Source organism: Mirounga angustirostris, unplaced genomic scaffold (genome assembly GCF_029215605.1).
Source record: "Mirounga angustirostris isolate CCGP_5_RB_7025 unplaced genomic scaffold, mMirAng1.0.hap1 SCAF_5, whole genome shotgun sequence".
Lineage (NCBI taxonomy): Eukaryota > Metazoa > Chordata > Mammalia > Carnivora > Phocidae > Mirounga > Mirounga angustirostris.
Window position 1 is genome coordinate 90,001,199 of NW_026991713.1, and position 20,040 is coordinate 90,021,238.

A 20,040-nucleotide genomic window follows, 5' to 3' on the forward strand; every position below is an offset into this window, starting at 1 on the left:
GAAAGGTGGAAGCTTATGTTGGAAAGAGAAGTGTAAGATTTTGACACTTGGGTTCAGAGAGTGTAAGAATAAACAATTGCAATGTCAGAAGGCAGACAGAGCACAGCTTTCATTTGAACTTGGGAGTGGAGGAGACATGCGGAATCTGGCCAGAAAAGACCAAGTTAACGTACATCACAAAGCACATGTTTGTAGCTGGAAAAGAGAGACTTCTCTAATTCCGGAGATAGGGTGGGAGAGGTGAAGTATCCTACTCATTTTAGGGATAAAACACTGAAACCAAACTTGCTTCATTTCATATAAATTGAGGGTTAGTAACGGAGTCTAGTACATATAAAATGCTACATGAACAAGCCACAGCTAGCTTGTTTTCCCAAAACAAGCAATGTAGTAAATGTAGTAAATGCAACGTAGTAAACTGGCTTTTGCAAATATAATGATTTGGATGATTTATCTTGGAAAAAGGGCACTGAAGCCAATCCTGAGAGCAAGTTTATGATTTAAAGAAGAAGACAACCACCAATCTTGTGACTGGAAATCACAATGGATGAATTTATCAGGGATGAACATACATTGTCTTCTTTTTGAGGTCGTCTTTAGGATTTTATCACGAAGAATATATCGCTCGATATGACAAAATCTGGAGGGGAAACCCTGACACTTATTGGTCCTTCACAACTCATGAATCCTTCCGATTACAAGGATTGCAAACTATTTCCTTTAACAGGGAATCCTTTAGTATTTATAAAAGCTCTTCAGAAGGTGGAGGCTGGGAGGGAAAGTGCACCCCAAAAAGACAAAAAGAATGAGGCATGTGGCTTCACCTAGTTGTCCATCACTGCTCCTTGAAATAAATTATTATTGAAAACTATACCCACCTACTCCCAAGCCAACCCTTTTGCTGTTCCAGCCAAGTGAGTGGTCCTGCAGCTTTAGCTCATCTACAGTCTGCTGCTCTGTGACTCAGGTCTCTCTGTCTGCCAAGAGGACTCTGGGGTACCAGACAGCCGAGACACATCTTGATAGAAAAGGTTTTCTGATTGTCCAAGAAGAAGAAGAAGAAGAAAAAAAAGAAGCTCTGTCTACAAGATAACCAGAGGCACCAAATTACAATCCTCCTCCTGCAAGAAAAGAAACAGCACTTCTGCTACTGAGGGTATAATGGTATAATGGAAGTGTGTGTTTGTGAAAAATCTATGTTTGAGGACACATGGCAGCTAAAGCACAAAATGAATATAGTAAGTAGCTATTACTTACCCCCTTAGGGACGTGTCTTGTTTGTCTCTAGATCTCCCCACAGCACCCAGCACACTTCCTTGCCTCTCATCTTTCGCTCACTAAGAGCATATTGAATTAGTTCATTATCAGGACAATGCCTTCAGAAAATGAGAGATAGCTACCCTTTTATTTTTGCTGCACTTTAGATCAGTGACATCCAGCCTAAGAGGGCTTTGGGGCACAGGATTGGACTCAAGACACAAAACTGGATGGGCAAGTTACGATGGAGCCAATTGAGGAAACAGAACTCAGGGCGTCACTGAACATCTCTGCCCTGCTGAGCACTTGGAAAAAACGCAAAAGTTGCATATCACTGGGCACATATGCAATTGGTCCAGGACTGTTAGTTCAATCCTACTGGGGAAAAAAGTCTACATTAGAACCAGTTTATGAAGCGAAGTCCTTTGCTCATCCATCCATCAGGGGAGCAAGCGGAACACTTCAGCTCTGTCTGCACACCAGACCTGCCGTCAGGGCCAGGAGAGTGGATCGGAGAAGGAATTAGAAAGGCAAACACGTGTTTGTGGCAACTCCCTTTTCTGTGGACTTTTGCCCGGGTCTGGCCCCAAACCTAGGGCAGCCACGTCTGTAGCAGGGCACCATCCTGCTATAGCACTGTCTGGTCCAGGAGTGAGGGAAAACTGCCCACCCAGAGTAGATAATATCTGGAAGGAATGAGGATTTGGGAAAAGTCCCAGTGCTAGTTTAGGGCCAACCAGTCTCCACCTTCTCTGGCCCCCTCCCACTGCTTCCTCCCCTTTCAGCTGCTCTCTTCTTATAAAACCTCCACAGCCTTTCACAAACAGCCTGCAGGAGCCTCTCTCCCCTCTGCTGCCACAAAAGCCAGTGAGACCAACCCACGGGACACAGAGAGACCATGAAGAGCCTGCTCCTTCCCTGCCTTCTGGCTGCCTGGGCTATGGCAGCTCTGTGCTATGGTGAGAAACCTCTCTCCTGCCACTTCTCTAGGTTTTCTCTTCTGCCTCTGATTTCAGTTTATTTTGATTTTTTTTCCCTCCCTCCTCCTCTTCTCCCCCCTCTCTCTAATAGAATCTTAAAGTACCATCAATTTAACATTTCCCAAGCCCCGTGGACACTGATTTGTCCCATCAAGTCTTCTTCACATCCGAAATATCCAGATTTCTGTAGGCAACTTAACAAGCAGGTCCTGTCTATGGTAAGTCGCTATACACCTAGAAACTTTGCTGTTACAGAAAGAAGATACCAAATTCCCAGCCCCCTGAGTTCCCATTTTTGGGGATGTTTATTTATACTCTGTAACAATTTGGTTAAAGGTATTAGTGAAATCACTCACCTTTAAGAAAATCAGTTTTCACATGAAGTGTTAAGTTTAGCCCTCTGCAGGGACAGGACAATCTCATGAACTTCCTACATTTGTTCAGTGAATTAATTTAAAAATAGAGTTTCGGGGGCGCCTGGGTGGCTCAGTCCTTAAGCGTCTGCCTTCGGCTCAGGTCATGATCCCAGGGTCCTGGGATCGAGCCCCACATCAGGCTCCCTGCTCCGCGGGAAGCCTGCTTCTCCCTCTCCCACTCCCCCTGCTTGTGTTCCCTCTCTGGCTGTCTTTCTCTCTCTGTCCTATTTATTTGACCCTCTGTCAAATAAATAAAAACCTTAAAAAAAAAAAAAGAGAGTTTCGCATTTAAAGAATCTCAGAGAAAAAACGGATTGTATAATTTCGATTGTCAAAAGATAAATTCCACCTGGTTTCTCTCCATTGTTAACTAGATCCGTGTCTGTTCAAAGCTTACGAAAGAAAAACTGAAGTAAGATTAGTTTCAATCTGTCTTACACTTCAGTTATCTGGATATTTAGATGCCCTTAAACCTCAATTGTATTAACAGCCATTAGTACTTTTCTTCTGACTCTTGAAATTATTCACATGGTTTCTGTATCAGAGGATTTGGTGTTTTCATCTCCTTTTTAATTTTTGAAATAAAATCACTTGCTTACAAATACAAACCTCTTATTGCCAAATTTACCTACTATGCACAGGAAAGTGGTAGAAAGAAGAAAACTTTTGCTTTGGCACCAGCTCAGTTTTTCCTCTGAACTGGCTGCAGCCCAGTGGGAGTTGTCAGCTGGAGCCAGTGGTTTCTGTGGCTGCCAAGTTCATACAGGTTCCTAAGAGCCTTTAGGAACCTCTTTGAGACCTATCCTGGTAGAGCCCAGCTGACCATCTCCCCACACTGCCTGGAGGACCTGGGCTATTTTTTGGACCCTTCTGTCCCTTTCTCAACCCTGCTCTTGGGCAGGTCTCAAATGAATCAGAGAAGAAGCCTCTCTGGAAATCTGTGTGTAGCACTTAAATTATCTTATTTCACTAGCCTGAAGACCTCGTAGCCCTTGGGAACTTTTAACCAAGACCACTTTTAACTTTTAACCACTAGTTCCTTCAACAACAGAAAAAACTAAAGTGTAAAGATCTCTACACCAAGGACAGAGCTAGAGAAACAATTCATAAATCCTAATGCCTGAAATTTGTAATAATCACACTGCTCACTATATTCTTCACATCTTTTTGACTCTTCTTCCTTCCCTAAATTTAGACCGTTGCCATGTGTGATAAATAACAATCAAATGAATCTTATTTTATTCCAGAATCTCATGAAAGCATGGAATCCTATGAAATTAGTAAGTAAACATTTGACTTCCTTATTTAAATCTCATGCTTTAAAGAATCTCTCTTCCTATTCTTAAATTGACAAAATGGTAATATATGGTAATATAATATATATGACAAATGGCAAAGTAGGGAATTAGAGGCCTAGTCAGCTGGGAAACCACGGTCGTCAGCATGTGGAATGCTATTGAGTATCTGGACTTACAAAGACTGAGTATAGGAAGAAGTAACATACCACTCTCATTTTCAATTTGTTCATTATTTTCATAATATTTACACAGTATATTTCTGGTAATCTAAAGTTATGCTTTACAAGTCCTCAGGACAGAGAAAATTTCTCCTCACAGGAATTAAACACACACTGACCAGGAATACCAAATTGAGAAAGGCAAAGCAATTGCCCATAGGCGAAATAAAAAAAAATAACTGGGGCCTATGTAACAAATCTCTAAAAAAACATATACTGATTTCTTTTGATCAGGCAGTTTATGAAACCCGCTTTATCTTTCCCTCTGACTTTTGTAAGATCTCTAGTTACATGAAATGCATGAGTTAATGAGTTTTCAAATATACTTATGTCAGGGAATATTCATGGAAATATCTCCAACTACTGCTTTCCTAAAACTGCAATTTTTTATTTTTTCTTTTAAGATCCCTTCATTAACAGGAGAAATGCTAATACTTTTATATCCCCGCAACTGAGATGGAGAGCTAAAGCCCAAGAGAGGTGGGTAACAAAACTTGATGAGGGGAGGTAATTTTTCCCAATGTAGCATCCCTGATCTGAACAGAATGAGAAACCCGTTTTTTTAAATCATATGTATTATTTCTAATTGTATCCCCAAATCATAGAATTTAAAAAATAATATAGAGAAAACAACTGGATTTCAAGAAGACTAGCTTGTGAAAGACCCAGAAAGCAGAGGGAGGGAGAAGGGAAAGGAGGACAGAAAGAAAATTTCTATTTTCGCTAGAAAAAAGTCCCCATTCCACCTTTCCCCCTGTTAAGTACCTCTAATATTGGGGGATGAATGGGATCTCTCTCCTATATTTTCTTATTCTTTCTTTTTTTCCCCTTTTCCTTTTTTTTTTTTTCCTACTCTATTTATGCTTCTCATTTTGGCCTCTTTCCATCCCCCCCGCCCCCTTTCTAGGATCAGAGAAAGCATCAAGCCTGCCTATGAGATCAATCGGGAAGCTTGTGATGACTTCAGGCTTTGTGAACGCTATGCCATGGTTTATGGATACAACGCTGCCTACAATCGCTATTTCAGGCAGCGCCGAGGGGCCAAATGAGATTGGAAAAAGTCTCTTTCTTTCCAGAGTCTGGTGCCTGGTTTTATATTCCTTTGCAGTAGCATCATTGACCTACATAAACACATACGAATTGCTTCCTTCTTAAATGTTCTTGTCTGACTGCTACCCTCCTTCCTGCCCCCAGGTTGATAGGCAGTGAAAGAGCAATGTAGGGAAAGGTCAAGAGGGAGTTCAGATGTGTGATTATTACACAATAAACTGTTGGTTGGATACTTTCATTTTGTGAGTCTGATTTCTTCTGGAAAAAGTGCTGAGATATTTAAACCATGGCCCACCTAACCCAGAATAGGAAATTCTGTTAATCATATTCTAGTGTTGATTAGAAACATAATTACATAGAAAGAATGAAACTTAGAAGACATTCAGCCATAAGTTGTCTAGACTCTATCTTGGGATTGGTGAATGCCACCTATTATATGTTTTCCAGAGTTTGCAAACCTCAGAGGTGATTAATCATGATTTTCCTGCTCCTAAACTTTAAATGGCCCTAAATTCCTTCTGTGTGGATTCCAGGCTCTATCCTCGCTCATCACCCTCATCATAATATCTTGAGTGTTATCATTTCCTAAGATGTCACAGTTTCAACTCACTTGGGCCAAGAAAATGTCTGCTTTCACAATCACCAGAGATGTTTAAACAATTCAGTCATGGACTTTTGGAGCCAGGCAAGATGACCTATATCTCCCTTAAGCTTGGTTTGCCAACGAGGAGATGAGGCTCCAGAGTCTCCTGCTTGGTAGTTCGAGACAGAGCCCAGGACTTCTCAATCCCACTTCAAACTGCTCTTCTCTTCCATGAGAACTCATTCATGTCCAACTTTTACATCCATTCCTTTTGGTAGGCCCACTGCCTTCATCTCCTTAGTGGATAATCTTTCTAATCCTTCAAAATCCAGCTGAAAACTCAAGTACTTTATGAAATCAGTAATGATTAAATCCACCCACCTCCTATCACACTACTCAAGCCAGTGTCTAGCCCTTCAACAATATATGTAGAATCAAGTACAATAATATTATTCAATTCATATTTTGATTAAAGTTTCTTTTTTATGTATATTTTCTTGGCTAACATTATGGTAAGAAACTGCAGTTTCTTTTCTCTCTAGAGGCTTGTTAATATGTTCTGTTCACAAAGGGTTTTTAATGAAAGCTGACTAAAAACAGACTGACTAGTCATGCCTGGGAGTGCTCACCCAATTTGGAAACTGTTACATTCATCATAATAATGTGTGTTATATAATTTAAACCATCATCATATTAATATGATGATGAGCGTTTTATCATTTTCTAAGCTATTTTGCATGTGATAACTCATTGGGTCTTACAACAACCTAGAAGATGGGTAATATTTATTAGATGGTAAAATTGAGACTCAGAGAAGTAACTTCCTGAAGACATTGTAGTAAATGCAGTGGTATATCCCTCAGGCTGAGATATTATTCCCCTGGCCACCAGATATATTGGCAGCTGATGGTTCCCAGCTAGGGACTTGAGTGCAATTCTCTACAGATCTCTAGGGCTCTCTCTTATGTGCATCTCTCTCCTCTCTGGTACTCTTCTTTGTGATCACCAGCCACCTCTCTGGACTCCCAGCTCTATCTCCTCAATTTAGGAAGGCCATACGGCTCTGGTGGGTTCTATTGTCTATCCTATGACCTGAAAACTTTCCAAGAAGTTGGGGCAGTTATAGGACTCATCCTCATTTGCATCAGTGTCAAGGAGTCCAAAAGAAGGCAAAAATGGGGGGAAAGAGGAACAAAAAAACAAAAGGGACAAATTGAAAAGCAAGATGATAGTCTTAAACTTATCACAGTAATCTCATTATATGTAAAGAGTCTAAATAGTCCAGTTATTTTTTTGCTTTTACATATGTTGTAGATCTTACTGGACATTTTTGTTATTTTTGCTTTAAACAGTCAATTTTTTTTTTATTTTTTTAAAAAGATTTTATTTATTTATTTGACACAGAGAGAGAGACAGCTAGAGAGGGAACACAAGCAGGGGGAGTGGGAGAGGGAGAAGCAGGATCCTGGCTGAGCAGGGAGCCCAATGTGGGGCTTGATCCCAGGACCCTGAGATCATGACCTGAGCCAAAGGCAGATGCTTAACGACTGAGCCACCCAGGCACCCCTAAATAGTCAATTATTTTTAAAAGACTTAGATAATACCAAAAAAAATCTCATACATTTACCTATGTAGTTTGATTTCCACAGCTCCTCATTCTTCTGTATGCATCCAGATTTCTATCTGGTCTCATTTTCCTTCTGCCTAAAGGATTTCCTCTAACATTACTTTTAGTGCAGATCTGCTGGATTCTTTTGGTTTTGAAATCTTGCCTTATTATTTGAAATATCTTCACTGCATATCAAATCCTATGTTGCCAGTTTTTTTCTTTTAATTCTCTTAAGATGTTCCACTGTCTTATAGCTAGCATTGTTTCTGCTATAAATCTGTTGTCATTCTTATCTTTATGCTTCTGTGTGTACTGAGTCTTTTATGTCTTGCAGCTTCTAACGTTTTTCTCTTTATCATTGGTTTTAACCAAAGTGATTATGATGTACCTTCATGTGGTTTTTCCTTATTTTTCTTGTTCTTGAGGTTTGTTGAGCTTCTAGGATTGCATTAAATTTAGAAATTATCAGTCATTATTTCTTCAAATATTTTCCTTCCTTCACTCCTCTTCTCCTTTGGAGACTGAAATGACATGCACTTGAAGTTGTCCCACAGCTCCCTGATATTACTTTCATTTTTATAAGTTGTTTTTGCTCTGTGTATTTCATTATTGACAGTTTCTTTAAATGTGTCTACAAGTTTGTTAACTTATCTTCAGTAGTATCTAATTTTGTTAATCCTATCTAGGGCATTTTTCATTTCAGACATTAAAGTTTTCACCTGTAGAAGTTTGATTTGGGTGTTTTCGTATTTTCTGTCTCAATTTTTTTAACATCTTAGATACAGTTAGGATAACTTTTTTAATATCTTTGTTAATTCCAGTATCTATGTCACTTCCACATTGGTTTTGATTGGTTGATTATTCTATTTGTTATGGATCTTAATTTCCTAGTTCTTTGAATTCCTGGTAATCTTTTATTTGACACCAGACATTGCAAATTTTATTTTTGTGTGTGCTGGATACTCTTGTATTTCTGTAAGTATTCTTGAGCTTTGTTCTGGGACAGTTAAATGACCTGGGAAAAGCTTCATTGCTTAAATCTTGCTTTTAAAAGGAGACCAACTCAGTATTTAGTCTAGGGCCAGTTGCTTCCCCCACACTGAAGAAAGACCCTCTGAGTACTGTACCCAATGTCCCATGACTGGGTGATAGGGAGGAAATAATCCCAGCCCTGAATTAATGCCAGTCACTATTCCCTCTATTCCTCTTGGATGATTATTTTCTTATATTTATGTGCCAATCAGTTCTCTGCTGCATATCCAGATATCCAGAGATCCCTTTCTTGGTAACTCTCCTCTCCAGTATTTTGCCATTTAAACTATAACCACCATATTCTCCTAGGACTTTCAACTCATCTGAACTAAAAATGTTCACCATATTTCACTTTGGTTCCCCCCTCCCTGAGCCATGGCCTGGAAACTTTCTTAAGGCAATAAACTGAGGCAATCACAGGACTCACTTTGTTTGTTTCTCATCTCTTAGGGATCCCCATCATCTTTCATTGATTGATGCCCAGTGTCTTGAAAATCATTGTTTCATATGTATTGTTGTCTGTTTTCTTTAGTTATTTCTAAAGAAAGGGTAAATCCCATTTAAGACTCCATATTGCCCAAAAGCCCACTACTGGACAGGACTATTCTGAATGGTCATCTTAGCCTCAGAGTTTCCCCCTGGAATTGGCTGAGGCATTTATTGGAATTGTACAACAGCTCAAATGTTCACTCTGTCTAGGCCTATGTTCCTCACCCCTCCCATGTTGTACCCAAGAGTACTTCCCTATAAACCATCTGCACACAAATCTCCAAATCTTAGAGTCTGTTTCCCAGGAGCCAGATCTGTGACCATCATTCAGTTGGTTAATAGGGGGACCCGGGTCTTCCAGCTCCAAACCTCTTGTTTTATCAATCACACAACATTAGATTCATAGCTTTTGAGCTGACAAGGAGTTCAGCAAAAACCTCATTCAACCCCCTCATTTTATGTTGAATAATTTGAGAGCTTAGAGACTAAATGACTGTTCCAAGGACAAGTATTTTATTTTCTTGAGAAATTCACTTTAGGCCTCATAAAATCTAATTCCTTAAGCCAGTCTTTAAAAGGGTTATGTACAAATGGTCCATATATTTGTATCAACCTTTCATTGTATGCAGTCACAATTTCCAATCTGATAAAACTAGTTTTAATGTAGTTTCAGATCAGTCAAAATTTTGTTTATACACCTTCTCTGTTCTATTTCTTTCTTTGAAATAATTTGGTTTTTCAGGATGCCTAGGTGGCTCACTTGGTTACAAATCTGCCTTCAGCTCAGGTCATGATCCCAGAGCCCTGGGATCGAGTCCTGCATCAGGCTCCTTGTTCAGCTGGGAGCTTGCTTCTCCCCCTGCCTGCCACTTCCCCTGCTTGTGCTTGCTCTCTCTCGCTCTCTCTCTCTCTCTCTGACAAAAAAATAAAAATTCTTTAAAAATATATATAATAATAATAATAATTGGTTTTTCAGAGCTAAGACACATGAAGTGACAGGTCACAGGCCTTATTTTCTTCCTCTTTCATGACCTTGGTAAGGCCTTTCATGAAGTAGTACATCCTGGGAACCAAAGAGTGCTTAAACAGAGTCGGAATGCTCTTCTCCCACCCCATAAAAGCCATCTTACATTTTAGCATAGTGTTTGAGAATAAAGACTTTGTAAAATAAGATTATTCTAGTACCCATCTTAACCTTGTTGTAAATATCAAATAAATGAAATATATGTGAAGTACACAAAACACTGGCATACAGTAAGTGCTTAATAAATGTTAGCTATTTCTACTGTTGTTTTCTATTGTACTATTTCTATTATTGTAATGTACTATGCTCTGGATATTAAGAAATGGCAAGATGATCTTTCTTTGGGGATTCCCACTTACACTTTGAAAGCAGCCAGCAGAATTTACAGCCAAAAACTATTGATAGCATAGGCCAGCTTGTACCTATTCCATTCTTCCTCAATTCTCCCCCATGCCTTATCTACCTGTGCTGATGAAACATGTAGTTTTAGAATCCTAGGCCAGGGAAGTTCATTTTTGTTTAAGGAAAATTCATTATCTTAACTTTTATGTTCACCTGGGTTTAGAATTCATGCAACTATATTTTTATGCAGTCATAAAAGTGTCCATATTAGAATGGAGTTAAAGATATATACTTAAATAGTAGTACTAGTAGTATATTCAAGCACTATTTAAATCCCTATGGTTACCTTTTCAATAAAGAAAATCTACAAGTAATAGCCTTTCCTTCACTTCCTCAATTCTAACACTCTAGCCCAGTTCCTTGCCATAATACAGAATTCTAATGAGAGAAAGTTCTATACTGAACTTATTTTGATTTGGAACCCTGAAACTTTGCCCAGATTGCCTTTTTTTATTTATGAACTAGAGTTCCATTTCATCCTAGATGGCCCTCTTCTGGAGCCCAGAAATTGCTACCTCTCTGACTATTGCCCCATATATCTTCTGCCATACCTCCTCCATCAGTAGGAATCCCTAGCAATTGATGTTAATTCAGAACAGAATATATTAATCCACTCCACTTTCTCTGCAAGAATGGGGCATCTTTATCCATGATGTGTTATACAACCTAAACTACCAAGCATCATACAATGGCATGTCCCCAGTAGGAAGACTACATGGGTTCTCAGACCCCAGATAAGGAAGCAGGAGTGGCTCTATTTATCATATTTTGTAACCCACATGAAGAATTTATACTTTCCCTCCCTACAATTCTAGTATCTGTGGGTTGGAAATCCTGATTCAGATAGAGAGAACAATTTCACCACAGGACATTAAAAGAGTCCCATTTAAGCTCTAGATGCTGTCACATCAGTCTCTTCATGCTAAGAGAACAATGAGCAAGTAACAGAGTCATCTTTTCTAAAAGGGATAATTGAACCTATTTATCAGGAGAAGGTAGGGCTTTTGAATCTAAGAAGAAAAATACATTGGATATCTTGGTAATCCATTGGAATATCTCCTGACATTTCTCTGCCCAATTGTGATAGTAAATGGGCAAATAGTATATCAGCCGTGGTCTGAGAAGGGCATGGTGACCAGCTCACAACTCTCAGGAACGGGGATCTATTTCACTTAGTAAATTACACACCTAGACCACCAGATGTGTTAACTAAGAGTAAGGTGATCGAGAATGGGTAGTTGAAGAGGGAAATAGTTTTAGTAGTGACTTTACAACCAGCTGCCTCAGCACGGGCTGTAGTTTGTCCGACTAACCTTTGTAAGTATTCTAACATGCTCCAGGGGTGAACTAGACTTCAAATATGAGACTACACCAAAGGAGAAACAATAGAGCTAAGAAAGAGGAGATCACTGTTACACTAAACACATTTCTATGAAACAGCCACAGTATCCAGGAAAAAGTGACTAGATTGTAATTTTTTTCCTGGAAAAGAGACCAACCAGAATCCTGGAGAAGCTATTTCTGAAATATATTGTATGAAACAAGTGGATGTAACAGGGCAAGTGTGGACTGTAATTGATTTTATGGCGCTTGGCTCAGTTCCCTCAGGACTGAGGCACTCATTCCCTCAAATGCCAGCAGCTGATGGCTTTGAGTGGGCTGAGTCCCTCTCCCAAAACTGCCCTTAGCTGAAGAGAGCAGCTCGCTCCAAGTCATGAAACAGCCCACATCTCAAAACTGGTCAATGCAAGGGCATAAAGACCTAGGCCTTTACCCTGACACTGGTATCTTTCAGTCTTGTGATTTCCTTCTTTTTTATCTTCCCTTGCCCTTACAAGCTCCAAGCCAGAATGTATTTGGCTTAAGTACTCAGTTTATGATATATATATATACACACACACACACACACACACACACACACACACACACAAATACAGCAGAGGTAGGATATGGAAATCTTTTGATGGACTCTAAATTCATCCTGAGATTGAAATTGGCCCCGGTTATTTCTGATTTAAAAATGTAAACCCCTCTCCTTCGAGTTATCCTTAAGTAAGTTGATGTGAGGGACTACATTATGAGACTCATCGGTTAATTTCTTTAGAGAAATGAACTGGGTGACCCATTGGGGGTTTTTCCATCTCTCATTTCTCTGAATTCAGGCATTGAAGGCTAACCAACGAACAAGAAAGCCAGGAACATAAGTCATCTGGGGTTGTTAAAACATGAGGTTAAGCTCTGAAAAATACTGTTCAGAAATGTGCTCTTTTCTCAGTTAACAGAGGAGATTTTTATGGTGCTTGCCTAGAAACACTCTGACTCCTTTACTTTGGAGAAAGCAATACACAAAATTTATCTCTGGCCATTTCATCTAAGGATAATGACCACTCCTTTTGACCACAAACCTATAATAAAATAGGAAAATAATCTGCATACATTTAGATACAGTTTTTGAACATTCTGAGAGAGAATTTTCCTCTTCACAAGAAGTCTTGGAAATGTTCCTAAAGATAATGATTTTGTATTATAAAAATATTCAAAGAAAATCCTAAGTGCTACGACTTACCCCTAGAAGTAAATTAGACCTCAAACAGGAAAGTATACCAAAGAAGATGTCATAGAGCTGAGAAAGAGGAGATAAATTTTTCACTAAGCTGGTAAATACATTTCTATATATACCCATGCTATCCAGGAGAAGGTGGCTAGAACTACAAAGTTTAGTAAAAGCATAAGGACAAATAGTACCCATCTCTTGGAAAACATAAAAGGAATTAAGAATTAGAAGGAAAAAATGGAGCAAATTTAGGCCAGCGTTTCTCAAATAAGTATTCTAAAGAATGATGTCCCAGTCAGTGTCTTGCCAAAAGTTGTTTTATGCCCAAATAAGTTCTATTGTTTTTGCATAATCTCCTCTTGGAGATATATATTTATGGGAAATTTGCTATATTAAGCCCTCTGTATGGTCCATCAGTAAAGGAATCTGTTTGAATCTATTTAACACAGGGGTACACAAGATAATGTGACAATAGAATATTCTTTTTAAAGGGTATTGTCACCATCTTGCACAACTTACTTCAGAATTATTGGTCAAGCCCAACCTGTCTCTCTTTCCTTCTATAGCATGCCTACCATGTATTTAACATTTAACAAGTATTTATCATATACTTGCTCTATACCACACAGTATGGCCATGCAGTAGAAAATGATCAGTTTGCACTTAAATCTCCAGTGTTAGAAAATTCTCTAGGTCACATGATACATTAGCTCATTTTTGGATAACTGATTGTTAGGATAGAAATTTTTCTTATACCAGGGCCCCTGGTATAAGGGCTCAGTCAGTCAAGCCTCCAACCCTTGATTTCAACTCAGGTCACGACCTCAGGGCCGTGGGATCAGCCCCCTGCGCGAGGCTCCACACTCAGCACAGAGTCTGCTTGTCCCTCTCCTTCTGCTCCTCCCCACGCTGGCACTCTCTCTCTTTTTCTCTCTCTCTCTTTCTCTAAAATAAATAAATTTTAAAAATCTTTAAAAAATAAATTTTTCTTATATTGAATCAATTTAAAACTTTTGGCATTAATTCTTCTCTCTAGAATAAAACAGAGTGCATATATTCAACTGCCTCATTTCTCTTTTTTCCTTTTTAAACTTCTATATTTGATATGCTACTCAGACACACTCATACTCCCATGCGTCTTTCTCTCTCTCTCTCTCAGCAAACAGAAACACAAACTCCATTCATTTGTAAAATAAAGTTATTTTCTTATCATAAGCATGGTAACCAGGTATATCAGCCATGGTCTGAGAAATACATGATGACCAGGAGCTCACACCTCTCAGGAATGAGGGTCTATTTCACTTACCAATTGAAATATTCTTTCTATATTAACACAAAAAATAACCCAGTGCTATATGTTCCATTTGCCATGATTCTAGGACAGAAAAGCTATACAATTTCTTTTTTATTATTTTATTTTACCGTGGTAAGCACACTTAACGTAAGATCTACCCTCTTAATTCTTTTAAGTGTATTGTTATCATCTATAGGTACAATGTTTTACAGCAGACCTCTAAAACTTCTTCATCTTGTTTAATTGAAACTTTATAACCTGGATTTATAACTCCTCAAACCCCCCCCCCCCCGACGCAACCCCTGGCAATCACTATCCACTTTTCAATTATATGAATTTGACTATTTTCAGGTACCTTATGTAAGTGGAATAATGCAATATTTTTCTTTCTGTGACTGGCTTATTTCACTTAGCATAATGTCACAAGATGCATCCATGTTGCACATTGCAGAATTTCCTTCCTTTTTAAGGTTGAAAAGTATTCCATTGTATGTATATACCACATTTTCTTCATCCATTCACGTGTCAATTCTTAAATTTGTGAAGACCTCTTTTATGACCTAATATGTTTTATGACCTAATATCTCGGAGAAAGATCCATAAATGCTTGAGAAGGATGTGTATTCTGCTGCTATAGGGTGGAATGTTCTGTATAAGTGTATTAAGTCTAATTGGTCTATAGCATTATTCAAGTCCTCCACTTTTTTATTAATCTTTTGTCTAGATGCTCTATCCATTATTGAAGTGGAGTATTCAAGTATCCTACTATCATTGTATTGCTGTCCATTTCTTCTTTCAGTTCTGTCAAGGTTTGCTTTATAAATTTAGGTGCTCCGATGTTAGGTTCATATATTATAAATAATTATAAATTATATTATTATTATATATTGTATATTATAATTATATTATTATAAATATTATAAATTATCAATTATAAATAATTGTTATATCTTCCTGTTGAATTGGCCCTTTTGTCATTATGTAATGACCTTCCTTACCTCTTTTGACTAGATTTTGACCTAAAGTCTCTTTTGTCTGATGTAAGTATAGACACTCCTGCTCTCTTTTGATTACTATTTGCATGGCTTATCATTTTCTATCCTTTCACTTTCAGCCTATGTACGTCCTTAAATCTAAAGTGAGTTTCTTACAGACAGGATATAGTTGGGATTTTTTAATCCATTCAGTCAATCCAAGACACTCCATGTCTTTTGATTTGGGAGTATTATCATCTGAATGTGTCCCCTCCCCCAGATTGATATGACAAAATCCTAATTCCCAAAGGTGATGGTATAGACCTTTGAGAAGTGCATAAAGCATAAGAGTAGAGCCTTCATGAATGGGATTAGTGCCTTATAAAAGAGGTTCCAAAGAGATCTTCAGCCCCTTGCTGTGTGAGGACACAGCAAGAAAATGCTGACTATGAGTCAGAACGAAAACTTCACAAGAATGTGACCATGCTGGCATTTTGATCTCAGACTTCCCAGCCTCCAGAACTGTGAGAAATAAATTTCTGTTAAATTAAAATGGATACTCATTCTGAGATATTTTGTTATAGCTGCCCAAACAGACTAAGACAGGGTGTTTAATCCATTTACATTTAAAGTAATTATTGATAGGGAAGGATTTAGTATTGTCATTTTTTGAGGTATTTTCTGTTAGTTTTGTAGTTCTTTTGTCTGTCTTTTCCTCTCTTGCTGTCTTCTTTTGTGTTTTGTTGATATATATATATATATATATCATATATGTGTGATATATATTTTATATGTATATGTTTATTTATGTATTTTTGTCTTGGTATGCTTTGATTCCTTTCTATTTTTCTTTTGTGTAATTTTATATGTATATATATATAAAGATATATATTAAATATATATGTAGTTTGTTTTGGCTACCTTGGAGCTTACGTAAAATATCTTATCCTTATAAGAGTCTATTTTAAGCTGGTAACAACTTAAATTCAATCACATACAAAAATCCTACACTATAACTTCTCCCCTTCCATACATTTTATGTTATTGTTGTCACAATTTGCATCTGTTCATATTGTGTATCTTTTAACATGTTTTTATTTAGTTATTTTTAATACTTTTTCTTTTTAAACCTTTAAACTAGAATTAAAAGTGATTGATCAACCAGAATACAGTAGTACAGTATTCTGCATTTGTCTATATATTTACTTTTACCAATGAATTTCATACTTTCTTATGCCAGCATATTGCTATTTAGCATCCTTTTATTTCAACTTGAAAAACTCTTTAGTATTTCTTATAAGATAAGCCTAGTGGTGATGAACTCCCTCATGTGTGTGTGTGTGTGTGTGTGTCATGTTGTATATTTTTTGGTCTCAGAAAATCTTTTTCTCTCCTGCATTTTCAGAGGATAATTTTGCCAGATATATTATTCTTAGTTGGCAAGTTTTTCCCTTTAGCACTTTGACTATATCTTCCCACTCTCTCCTGCCTTGCAAGGTTTCTGCTGAAAAATCCCCTTATGGGGGTTCCCTCGTATGTGACAAGTTTCTCTTCTCTTGCTGTTTTCAGATTCCCTCCTTGTCTTTGGCTTTTGACAGTTTGATTATAATGTGTCTCAGAATACAGGCAGTCCTCAACTTATGATGGTTCAACTTATAATTTTTTGACTTTACAATGATGCAAAGGCAATACATTCAGTAGAAACTGCACTTTGAATTTTGAATTTTAATCTTTTCTCAGGCTAGTGATATGTAGTATGATACTTTCTCACGATGCGGGGCAGCAATGGCAAATCAGAGTTCCCGGTCAGCCACACAATCACAAGAATATATTTACAACCATTCTTTTTTCATTTTCAGTATATATTCAACAAATTACATAAATTTCAATAAATTAAAGTGAGATATTCAATACTTGCTACACTTTGTGTTAGATAATTTTGCCCAACTGTAGGTCAATGTAAGTGTTCTGAACATGTTTAAGGTAGGCCATGCTAAACTATGATATTCAATAGGTTAAGTGTATTAAATGTATGTTCAACTTATAATGTGTTTATTAAAGCATAACTCCATCATAAGTTGAGGAAGATCTGTAGATTTTTTTGAGGTTCATCTTACTTGGGTTTTTGTTGGGCTTCTTGAATCTAAATCTAAATGTCCATTTCCTTCCCCAGATTTGGAAAGTTTTCAGCCATTATTTCCTCAAATAAACTTTCAGGTCCTTTCTTTTCCTCTTCTTCTTTTGGGATTCCAATAATGTGCGTATTGGTCGTCTTGTTCAATTAGTTCCTTAAATCTTTCTTGACTTTTTTTTCATTCTTTTTGCTTCTCTGGCTGAATTATTTCCAATGACCTGTCTTCAAGTTTGCTGATCTTTTCTTCCACTTGATCTAGTCTATTATTGAACCCCGCTAGTGAATTTTTCAATTCAATTGTGTTCTTCACCTTCATGATTTCTGTTTTGGTACTTTTTTATACTTTCTATCTCTTTGTTGCAATTCCCTTTGTTCATGTATTTTTCTCTTGACCTCAGTGAGCATATTTATGACGATTATTCTGAACTCTCTCTCAGATCAATCATATAATTCCATTTCATTAGGGTTGGTTTCTGAAGATTTATCTTGTTTCTTTGTTTAGAACAACTTTGCCTGATTCATTTTTCTTGACGCTCTGTTGGTGTCTGCACATTACACAAAGCACCTGTCCCAGTCTTCATGGATGGGCATCATACGGAAGAACAGCTTCATCTATCAGCCCAGCCAGAGAGTCTGGGGGCCTCTCTTAACTCTTTTCCTCCTCAGGAAGAAGCAGGCAGCTGTGGTCTTTGTCCTCTTGCTCTGTGCTGAGTTAGGGAAGCAGAAGGAGGTGTAACTTTGGTGACTACCAGTCCAAACGATTATTTCCATTCCTTCTCATTGGCTAGACTATGCTGGACCCATGAAAGCTTCAAGACTGGGAAAATAGATGCCAGTTCTTGGGGAATCCCCAGAGAGGTTGGGATGCTAGATGCATGGATCAACTCTTTTCCTATCCTGGGGGAAGATGAGAGCTGGGATTTTTTTCAATCTGCTTATCCTGTGCTAAGCTGGGGAGAGGATCTATGGCTTCTACACACCTAACCCACCATCTCCCACCAACCTCTGCCAGCAGCTAGACTGTGCCAGACCCATCATACCTCCAAGATTGGCAAGACTGACAGATGTTAATTATTTGGTCAGCCCTAGGAAAGTTGGGGCACTGGACACATGGATCAACTTTTTCCCTCCCCAAAGTATAGCTGAGAGCTGACATTTTCCCAGATCCTAATCATTCTATGCTGAGCAGGGAGAAGGATCTATTGCATTTACCAGTCCAAGCTGCCATCTCCATTTTCCCCCACGTGACTAAGCTGTGCCAAACCTGTCAGAGTTGCAAGACTAGTAAGATAGAAGCCAGTCTTCTGGATAGCCCCCTCAGAAAAGTTGGGATGCTTGATACACAAACCAAGACCTTCCTTCCCCAGATTGAAGCTGGGAGCTAAAGAGTGTCTTCCAGATCATGTGGCTGTGCTAGGGACAGGGACTCCAGTGTGAGGGGGTCCCAAGTTTCTCTATCAGTTTCAGTGAGTCTGGTTTTGTGTTTGCTCTGGGCACAGCAGCCTTTCAATTAGTTTCTGGGTTACTCACAAAGGGAATTTGTAAATTATTGCTGAATTGGTGTTTTTGGGGAGAAGGCATGTCCAAGGCTTCCCACTTCACCATCTTGCTTATGTCACACACCCCCAAAGCAACTTTTTCTGAATATATTCTAGGTGATCAGTATCTGTCTTATAGGACCCAATATGAAGCAGAAAACATTGTCTAATGGCTTCAAAGTACAATTGTGACTGCTCATGACCCAACCCTTGTTGCACTTTTTGAGAGTCCAAGCCTACATTTATTTCTCTCATGGTTGCTTTTCATGGCTTATTAAAGCCTTCAGGTATTTTTGACACAAATTGCTAACAAATCATATCTTCCCCCATCCTGTCCTTCTAAGTAATTTTATAATCTAAATGCAAAGTATATTTTATTGTTTTTTTAATTGTCATCTTGTTGAATTCAATAGTTGAGATAATTTTGTCATTTATTTTATTAGTTCTTTTTGGAGGTCTGACTCACCTGAAAATTTGATCAGAAAGTCATCTATGCCTTTGAATAAAATATCTTTACCAACAAAGATTAGCAACAGATTCATCAGAAGGAAAGAGCCAAAAAGGGTGAGGGAAGGCAGCCCCAGGAAAGAAGGGTTGGCATTAAAATTCACTACGGGATGCCTGGGTGGCTCAGTTGGTTGAGTGTCTGCCTTTGGCTCAGGTCATGATCTCAGGGTCCTGGGATCGAGTCCCACATCAGGCTCCTTGCTCAGCGGGAGGCCTGCTTCTCCCTTTGCCTGCCGCTCCCCCTGCCTGTGTGCTTTCTCTCTCTCTCTCTCTCTCTCTCTCTGACAAATAAATAAAATCTTTAAAAAACAATAAAAAAAATTTCACTTCAAAGCTAATTCTATCACCTGCTGCAGCACAGCATCCTCGTTAATGTAGCCTGTTATATTGGAGATTCCAATGCAGATTTAGGAGGCCAATAAATTCCTCACATGTGCTGTCCGAGGTTAGTCACTTGACCCCGTTTACTTTATTCCCTTATCATTCAAAATGCCTAGGCATAATGATTGGCTAACATATAATCCAATATAAACCCGCTAATTGGGCCAAAAGGATGGAAGACAAAGAAAGGTCATTAAAAGTTTACAGTGAATCAGATGAAGTCTCCCAGATGAAGTGTTATTTAGAGGATTTCCCAGGCCAGGTCTAACTCACTCCTCCCCACCCCAGAGATTTGAGTCC

The 20,040-nt window shown here is 38.4% G+C and overlaps 1 protein-coding gene across 1 annotated transcript; it reads left to right on the forward strand.

The window, feature by feature from the left end:
* The first annotated feature begins 2,057 nt into the window (after positions 1–2,057).
* On the forward strand, positions 2,058–5,457 carry MGP (matrix Gla protein). The gene is made up of 4 exons (XM_045873821.3): positions 2,058–2,216; positions 3,901–3,933; positions 4,574–4,649; positions 5,077–5,457. The coding sequence occupies exons 1-4, from the start codon at positions 2,156–2,158 to the stop codon at positions 5,216–5,218; spliced, it is 312 nt and encodes a 103-aa protein (XP_045729777.1). The 5' UTR covers positions 2,058–2,155; the 3' UTR covers positions 5,219–5,457.
* Positions 5,458–20,040: the final 14,583 nt, after the last annotated feature.